This window comes from Solanum dulcamara, chromosome 1, assembly GCF_947179165.1.
Source record: "Solanum dulcamara chromosome 1, daSolDulc1.2, whole genome shotgun sequence".
Lineage (NCBI taxonomy): Eukaryota > Viridiplantae > Streptophyta > Magnoliopsida > Solanales > Solanaceae > Solanum > Solanum dulcamara.
Genome location: NC_077237.1, coordinates 78,944,554 through 78,953,620, shown reverse-complemented (window position 1 = coordinate 78,953,620; position 9,067 = coordinate 78,944,554). Strand labels below are relative to the sequence as shown.

The 9,067-nt window shown below is 35.7% G+C and overlaps 2 protein-coding genes across 2 annotated transcripts; both read left to right on the top strand.

Moving 5' to 3' along the window:
- Positions 1–250: 250 nt before the first annotated feature.
- Positions 251–4,651, top strand: LOC129873913 (endoglucanase 6-like). The gene is made up of 9 exons (XM_055949141.1): positions 251–498; positions 711–923; positions 1,314–1,514; positions 1,805–1,894; positions 2,002–2,166; positions 2,285–2,569; positions 3,008–3,356; positions 3,640–3,693; positions 4,098–4,651. The coding sequence occupies exons 1-9, from the start codon at positions 298–300 to the stop codon at positions 4,388–4,390; spliced, it is 1,851 nt and encodes a 616-aa protein (XP_055805116.1). The 5' UTR covers positions 251–297; the 3' UTR covers positions 4,391–4,651.
- Positions 4,652–7,179: 2,528 nt separating this feature from the next.
- On the top strand, positions 7,180–8,289 carry LOC129894462 (uncharacterized). The gene is made up of 3 exons (XM_055970172.1): positions 7,180–7,446; positions 7,522–7,617; positions 7,798–8,289. The coding sequence occupies exons 1-3, from the start codon at positions 7,180–7,182 to the stop codon at positions 8,287–8,289; spliced, it is 855 nt and encodes a 284-aa protein (XP_055826147.1).
- Positions 8,290–9,067: the final 778 nt, after the last annotated feature.

Here is a 9,067-nt window from a genome sequence, read left to right as displayed (position 1 = left end):
TGCCATTGTCTCTCAGTCCCAACCATTTTCCTCCTCCTTACACTGAAACTATGAAGTATCAATGACATTATTTTTATTTAATTTCTTTTGATTTTTAAATAAACCAAATTTTGCATTATTTGTCCACACTGTTCCATTTTCTAAAATTTTGGCTTCTTCTCTTCTTCCCTCCACCATATATACAAGTTCAATTTCTTCCCTTTCTCCCCAATTCTCACTCTTTCTTCTCTGTTGGACCTACATTGGCCTTCCTTTTTCTTTGTAAACATTTTTAGTAACAATTACTACAAATATATAATGAAAGGTTTTTTAATGCTCTGTTACATTACTTCTCTGCTCCTGCTGTTTCCTAATTTGGCATTTGGTAGCCATAATTATGGTGAAGCACTTAGCAAGAGCTTTCTGTTTTACGAAGCTCAGAGATCTGGTTACCTTCCTCATGATCAAAGAGTTCAATGGAGGGGTAATTCTGGTCTTAAGGACGGAAAGGCTAGTGGCGTAAGTTATTCGAACAACATTTTAATATTATAACAATGACATTTGATGTATTACATATTTATTAGAATTGGATCTAATAGTATTTAAATAGTGTACTTAATTGAATATTAGTAATTTATTTACCTAAAAGATTAGTGATTAATTTTATTTTCTTTTTTTAATGGTGTGCTCGTGTTATAAAAATCTTAGATCCGTCTCTGATTGTTTTGCAGGTGGATTTGGTAGGAGGGTACTATGATGCAGGGGATAATGTGAAATTTGGGCTGCCAATGGCATTCACTGTTACTATGATGTCATGGAGCATAATTGAGTATGGAAAACAACTGAGTGAAAGTGGAGAGCTTAGTAATGCTATAGATGCTGTTAAGTGGGGTACTGATTATCTCCTTAAAGCTCACCCTGAACCACATGTCCTATATGGAGAGGTAATTAATCCAGATATATATCGTTAGTGTAAATAATTTTCACAACATCAAGGCATTTTTATTTATTATAACATGGAACGTATCTTATTTTCAAATTTCACTTTATAAGAAAGCTTATCATTGTATATTTGATGGTATAAAAAATTTTCCTCAAACAAGTTAAATGTTCAGGTAGTCAACAACCGAAAAACTTAAAACTCATTTATAGCATTGTTTCACTAGTATCAAATTTGGTATGTATACCAACATGTCATTTTCAATGGAATAAAACTCAACTTTTAAACTAAGATTATAGATTATGTATATATATAATTTTGACAATTTGAAATGTTTAGACTTATATGATTATTAGGAGTAGTAGTTGATGTAATTATGTTAAATAATGTATAGGTTGGAGATGGTAACACAGACCATTACTGTTGGCAAAGACCAGAGGACATGACCACTTCAAGAGCTGCTTACAGGATTGATCCAAGCCGCCCTGGATCTGATCTTGCTGGGGAGACAGCCGCCGCCATGGCTGCTGCCTCCATCGTTTTTCGAAACACCAATCCTGACTATGCCAAGGAGCTTCTAACTCATGCCTATCAGGTCAGCGAGATTTTTACATAGAACTAAATAATTTACCTATAAGAATAGCATAAAGTTAGAAAATAAAAAATACATCAACAATAACATACCAGGGTATATAGACCTTACATCTACTTTTGTGAGATAAAAAAGTTATTTTTGATAGATACTGGGTTCAAAATATTTAAGAAATACATGTCATACATTTATTAATTGGAGAGGGGCGGGGCGGGGTTATTAGGCAGTTACCACATTAGTACTACATTATTTACATCTTCATTTTCATAACTAGTTATTACTGTTGTTTTCAGCTATTCGAGTTTGCGGACAAATACAGGGGCAAATATGATAGTAGTATTACTGTGGCCCAGAAGTACTATCGATCTGTCAGTGGGTACGCGGTATGTGTGATTATTTCATGAAGAAATACTACGACAATCTCTTTGTTAAATTGTATACATCTTGTCATTTTCACAACAATTAATCAAGAAGATTTTGATTTTAACAGGATGAATTACTGTGGGCTGCTGCCTGGCTGTACAAGGCATCTAACAAGCAATATTACTTGAACTACCTAGGGGAGAATGGCGATGCACTTGGTGGAACAGGTTGGTCTATGACCGAATTTGGCTGGGACGTCAAGTATGCTGGTGTTCAGACTCTTGCTGCTAAGGTCAATTACATGAAAGTCTTAGTTTTACATCGTGGCATTCTTGAGCAAGACTGCTAGGTGTCATGACATATTCTTTTACTAGGCAAATCATTAACCTATTTTGTATGTATAATTGCAGTTCCTAATGCAAGGAAATGCTGGTAATCATGCAGCTGTCTTTGAGAAGTACCAGGAAAAGGCTGAGAACTTTATGTGTGCATGTCTTGGTAAGGGTAACCAAAACATTCATAAGAGTCCAGGAGGTCTCATTTTCAGGCAGAGATGGAACAACATGCAATTTGTCACAAGTGCTTCATTCCTTGCAACTGTTTACTCTGACTATTTGGCATCTGCTAAAAAATCCCTCGTGTGTTCATCCGGCCCTGTATCACCACCCGAGCTCCTGGCATTTGCCAAGTCACAGGTAAATATATACTCTCTCCGTTTCATTTATGTGTCTTAGTTTGCCTGGGCACGAAATTAAAGAAAAGTAAGGATTACTTTTGGATCCTATGGTCCAAGTCTAAAGATATGTGTAATGTGCCAAACTGCCCTTAAATCTCGTGGGGTGTTGGAGTCAAAGAGTTACTAAATATAAAAAGTGACTTTATCTTTTAAACAAACTAAAAAGAAAGTACGTTAAGACACACATAAATTGAAATGGAGGGACTAATGATTATCTGGCCATAAGTAAAATACTTCATAATTTGCATGTACCGGTGAATATTGAAAAAACTTATTTGAGGAGTATTTCAAGTGAAATGATTGTTTTTCACTCCCAAGTAAAATTCATGTCCAAACACAGCGACTCGTACACAATGCATGCAGTGGTTAAATTCTCAAGCATGTTTTATCGTTTTAGGTTGACTACCTTCTTGGAGATAATCCAAGAGCCACAAGTTACATGGTGGGATATGGAAACAATTACCCGAGACAAGTTCACCACAGAGGTTCCTCCATCGTCTCCGTAAAGGTTGATCCTACTTTTGTTAGTTGCCGTGGAGGTTATGCTACCTGGTTTAGCAGAAAGGCGAACGATCCCAATCTTCTAACCGGAGCCATTGTTGGAGGACCTGATGCCTATGACAACTTTGCTGATCAAAGAGACAACTATGAGCAAACTGAACCAGCTACCTATAACAATGCTCCCTTGATTGGTGTTTTAGCTAGACTTCATGGTGGTCAAAGTGAATATAGTCAGCTCCTTCCAGGTATTCTTGGTTACTTTTCACTTTCTTTTTCAAAGAGAAAAATGAAAAGGAAGAGGTTTGGGTCATGTTGGACAGATTGGATTATGATCCGTTGTTTGATCCATCTTGACCCAAACTATTCTTGCCCAAGCAAACTTTGGGCGAGTTGGGTTGTGACATGTTTATTGATTTGACCTATTTTAACCTGCTCAAATTTGTTCCAACCCTCCCATTTACTACCTCTGATTCTAAGTTAGTTATTTGAAGTTATTGCTAACAAAGAGTTTACCTTTGCTACTTACAGTTGCTATTCCTCAGCCAAAACCAGATCCAGAGCAAAAAGTAACTCCAGCCCCAGGTACTTTAGCTCTTCTTCTTACAGTTAGAATTAATTAAGTAAATGACATAATCATAAACAAATACTCAAACTTGGCATCAACTGACAAGTTAATACCCCAACGACACCTCAACTCGTTTTCATTGTGTCGGCTGAACACTCCAATCTTACAAGATGATCATCTAGACATTATGCTCCATGTCAGCATCGGGTGTCCACGACCACGAGACATCGTGGAGACGACTTAGTATTTAGTTGACAGTTGAGATCAATTTGAGGTGTCTAGATGTGCACTCTCAAAGTTAGAGTGCTACTCGCTAAATGAGGTCAAGTTTGAGTATTTGTTTATATATTATGCCTAAATAAATTGTAGCTATAATTTTTTTAAGAGAGAAATCTAAATTGGAATAACATAATATCTGCAGCTTCAGACATTGCTATTGAGCAAAGGGAAACAACTTCATGGGTTCAAAAGGAGAAAACTTACTACAGATACTCAGCAATAGTAACTAACAAATCTTCTAAGACATTGAAGAACTTGAAGCTCTCAGTATCCCAGCTCTATGGTTCTCTCTGGGGTCTTTCAAAGTATGGTGACTCCTACGTGTTTCCGGCTTGGCTCAACTCGTTACCAGCTGGAAAAAGCCTCGAGTTTGTGTACATTCATTCTGCTATTTCTCCTGCAGTGGTCTCCGTATCAAGCTACACTCTTGTCTAAATCGCGAGAATTCATGTGCAGCTTGTTTGTAATTTTTCAACTTCTTGTTGCTTTGTAGTTTGAGTTATTAGTGCTTTAGATGATGAAGTAAGGCGGATATCTGTCGGAAGAAAGGAGCGAAGAGACGAATTAAAACAAGTGCTCATCCTCTTTCTTCTCCACTTCATTTTCTCACAAGATGCATAGTGTATTTGAAAGAATGTTGCTTCTCCACAGAGAGTTCATATATGAAAGTCTTCATTTCCTTTGTAATTTACGCCACTTCAAGGTTTTGCGTCTTTATAATATTTTCTCCTCTGATTGATGCATTGCAAATTCCCTCAAAAGTATTCTCTTTCAATTCACCTTGTTGAACTCCATATACCAGAATTACCTGAGCTTCCTCCTAATTACCATACAACAAATGGACTTCCAACCCATCTCAACTCCACTCTCAAAAAAGCTGTCAAAATGTCCAAACCTGAATTTTCAAGAATATTGCATGATTTGAAACCTGATTTGTTAATACATGATGTATTACAGCTATGGGCTAAGGAAATTGCAAATTCAAAAAACATTCCAGCTATCACACTCTTAACTTTTGGTGCAGCTGTTCTTTCCTACTTTTTGCATTCAAAGGAAAAGCCAGGAATTGAGTTCCCTTTCCCAGCTATTTATTTGACGAAAATCGAGCAAAAACGGATGCAAGAAATGATGGTAGAAGTTGCTAAATATAAGGATCCTGATGATGAGGACCCTTTTGCTGAAGACCCTACACAAGTCATACTGCTGATGAGTACCTCCTTATCAATAGAGGCCAAATATATTGATTACCTGAGTGAATTGACCCAATCAAAATATGTTCCAGTCATGGGCGGATCTACGTTGAGTCCAGGGGTTCATCCGAACCCACTTCGTTAAAAAATTATACTGTATATATAAAATATATTTTTTAATTTATGTGTATATATTTAATGTTGAACACCCTGAGCATAAGCCAAAGGACTAGCTCAATGGCAAAGAGGGTTCAATATTTCGCTTGCAAGCCCCTTGTGTCGCGGGTTCGAATCCAAAAATAGCCACACTTTTTTCTTCTTCTGTTTTTAGGTGCGTTTTTAGATTTATTTTTTTGGCGTTTTTTAAATTAAAAAATGACTTCTTAACATTTTAATTTTTTTTAATTTTAAATCTTTAATTGAAAACTTAACAAATAAAAAAGCCCTCTTCTTCTAATTTCTAGGGATGAAAAAGCCTCTTTTTCTCCTCAACTCTTCTCTTCTCCTAGCTGCTCTTTGGTCTTTGCTGCTGCTGTCCATTCGCCACTGCCAGTTGCTGCCCGTTGCCGCTGCCCGCTGTGCCTGCTCATTGCTCATTGCTGACCTGCTGTAAGTTCTTAGCTCTTCTTCCTTTTTTTGTGTGTTCTAAAACTTTTCAGAATTATATATGCCTTTGGCTTTAGTATAATGGTATTTATTGTCTTATTTATGTGCTCTTTACTGTTTAGTCTCAACTATCAAGCTTCAATGAAGAAGTATTTCACCAAAGTTTCGAAATCAAGTTTAGCCTCTCATAGTCATAGTCAATCTAACAAAGAAGAAAATGCTAATCATTCGGAAGTATCATTACACTCTTCTCAAGAATTTGATTTGGATTCTTTAAAGTTTGATCCTGGTGAAAAAATCTCAATATTGAACTATCATCCAAATCATCGTGATGTTATTAGAAGAACATACCTTTTGAATGGTCCTTGCCAACCTCGTCTAGCGGTGCATGAGTATCCTCAAACAAATATATCTGTATCAATGCGTCGTTTTAATCATGAATGGTTTGATGATGTATATCATGATTGGTTGGAGTATAGTGTTAGTAAAGATGCAGTCTATTGTTTGTATTGTTATCTATTTAAAGACCATAACATTTATCAAGGGGGAGGTGAAGTATTTTCAAGTGTTGGGCTTAAGAGTTGGAATAAAAAGAGTAGTCTTGACAAACATATTGGTCTACCAAATAGCATTCATAATCAATCAAAAAAGAAATGTCAAGATTTATTACGACAACGGCAGTCTATTCAATTTGCATTTGAGAGGCAATCTAATCAACTCAAGTATGGATATTGGATTCGCTTAAGTGCTTCGGTTGATGTAGTAAGACTTCTCATAACTCAGGAATTTGCATTTCGAGGTCATGATGAATCTAAATCATCACTTAGTAGGGGTAACTTTCTTGAAATTCTCTCATGGTATGCAAAAAAATGTGATAAAATATGTGATTATGTACTAGAACATGCTCCTAAAAATGATCAAATGATTTCTCCAATAATTCAAAAAGATATTGTGAGTGCATGTAAAATAGAGACCGTTAAAGCTATTCTTGAGGAATTAAATGGTGATTACTTTGCCTTGCTAGTTGATGAATCCTTTGATGTGTCACGCAAAGAGCAAATGGCTATTGTATTTCGATATATTGATAGAAAGGGATTTGTGATGGAGCGACTTATTGACATTGTTCATGTTCAAGATACTAGTGCTTCATCTCTAAAGGAGGCAATTGTTAATTTACTTGCTAAACATTCTTTGAGTCCATCAAGTGTGCGTGGACAATGTTATGATGGAGCAAGCAATATGTAAGGTGAGATCAATGGCCTTAAAATGTTGATTAGTCAAGAAAGTAGATCGGCTCATTCCATCCATTGTTTTGCTCATCAACTTCAACTAACTCTTGTTGGGGTCTCTAAAAAGTGTGTTGAAGTGGGAAAACTTGTAGTATTGGTCTCAAATATTTTTAATGTATTGGGATCTTCTTTCAAACGTATGGATGAATTACGTGATTCTCAAAAAGAAACGATTAAAGAGGCATTAGATATGGGTGAACTTACAACCGGTAGGGGCTTGAATCAACAACTTGGTCTTTCAAGAGCTTGTGACACTCGTTGGGGATCTCATTATAAATCCTTTAATAATTTTATTATTATGTTTGACTCTATTCTTGATGTTCTTGAATCACTTGCTCTTGATGCACGAAATATGGATGAAAGAGCTAAGGCAATGGGACATCTCGAAGCTTGCCGAACATATGAGGTTGCATTCATGTTGCATTTGATGAGAGATGTCTTAGCAATTACAAATGAGCTTAATAAATGCTTATAAAAAAAGGAGCAAGATATTGCAAATGCCATGCTACTTGTTGAAGTAGCAAAGAGAAGGTTGCAAGTTTTAAGGGATGATGAATGGGACTCTCTTATTGCTAAGGTATCTACATTTTGTATTAAACATGATGTTTTGATACCTAACTTTGAGGAGCCATATGTTAGCGCTTTAAGATCACGACGAAATCTTGCTAACTATACAATCTTATATCATTATCGTGTTGAAGTTTTTTGCAATATTATTTATTGACAACTTCAAGAACTTAATGGTCGTTTTGATGAGGTGACTACCGATTTGCTCCATGGAATTGCTTGCTTAAATCCAATTAACTCATTTTCAAGTTTTGACATTAAAAAAGTAATGAGAATGGCGAAATTATATCCGGATGACTTTGATGAATCTAATATGAGTGCTCTTGAGAATCAACTTGCAAGTTATGTTGTAGATGTTCGTGATGTTGATGAAAGGTTCTCCGATCTAAATGGGCTTTGTGATCTTTCCAAAATATTAATTCAGACAAAGAAGCATTCTACTTATCCTTTGGTATTCCGCTTAGTAAAACTTGCTCTACTTCTACCAGTTGCCACTGCCTCCGTTGAAAGAGCTTTTTCGGCAATAAAGTATATCAAGAATGACTTGCGGAGCAAAATGAGTGATGATTTTTTTAGTGGTTGTTTGGTGCCTTATTTAGAAAAAGATGTATTTGATAGTATTTCTAATGATGCTATTATTAAGACATTTCAAGATATGAAACCTCGTAGAGTACAATTGTAGATTTGTAGTAGTGTATGTAGTTGAATTTCAATTGTAAAACAATGTTTTGATAGGCTTATTATTACATGCTTTCTAATTCGATAGAAAATGCCTATAACTCTATTGTTCAGGATGTTTTTGTATTGTTTTGAAGCCATTTTATGTCAAATTATTTTTCCGGAGGAAGAGTGCTTTTACTTTGAGTTGGTGTTTATTTTAAGTCTTTTTAAATGTAAAAGTTTATATTTGCTCTCCATTTGCACTTTCAGGAACTAAAGAGAATTCAAAAGAAACTGAACAACTTGTAGAAAGACCCCATACTTCTTGCAAAACAGGTATATTTGACCCGACCTGTTTTTTTATGGATATAATTAGCGTGTTTAATTTTTTTTTGAACCCCCTTCATAAAATTTCTGGATCCGCCACTGATTACAATGGTGTAAGCTTTACTACAATATTACCTACTTTACACATACATTTGTTGAATGAATAGTTACACTAGCATTCTTGTGTTCTTAACAGTTTGCAATAAATCAAACAGTACTGTTAAGACTCCTATATGCTACCAAAAAAGTAACAAGTTTAGTTGTAAGAACCTAAATTTTGAACTCATCAAATTAAAATTCTGAATCTGCCTCTCAGATTGCTTAGGCTTTCCAAATCACGACAGGATGACCACGCCTACAACATCTATTAACCACAAACTTGCTCCACAATCAAGGAATTCGATATATCAAAAAAGAGATTTAGATCCCATACCTCCTTCAAATGTTGCATAAGGAAATCACCAATGCCGAGC

What these genes read in the sequence shown, in the direction of transcription:
- LOC129873913 (XM_055949141.1), top strand. Translation starts at nt 298, where the DNA reads ATGAAAGGTTTTTTAATGCTCTGTTACATTACTTCTCTGCTCCTGCTG. An exon ending in AGGACGGAAAGGCTAGTGGC is followed by an intron (nt 499 to 710) that starts GTAAGTTATTCG and finishes ATTGTTTTGCAG; the next exon opens with GTGGATTTGGTAGGAGGGTA. An exon ending in TGGCATTTGCCAAGTCACAG is followed by an intron (nt 2,570 to 3,007) that starts GTAAATATATAC and finishes TTATCGTTTTAG; the next exon opens with GTTGACTACCTTCTTGGAGA.
- LOC129894462 (XM_055970172.1), top strand. Translation starts at nt 7,180, where the DNA reads ATGGATGAATTACGTGATTCTCAAAAAGAAACGATTAAAGAGGCATTA. An exon ending in AAGCTTGCCGAACATATGAG is followed by an intron (nt 7,447 to 7,521) that starts GTTGCATTCATG and finishes TTATAAAAAAAG; the next exon opens with GAGCAAGATATTGCAAATGC. An exon ending in GGGACTCTCTTATTGCTAAG is followed by an intron (nt 7,618 to 7,797) that starts GTATCTACATTT and finishes CGTTTTGATGAG; the next exon opens with GTGACTACCGATTTGCTCCA.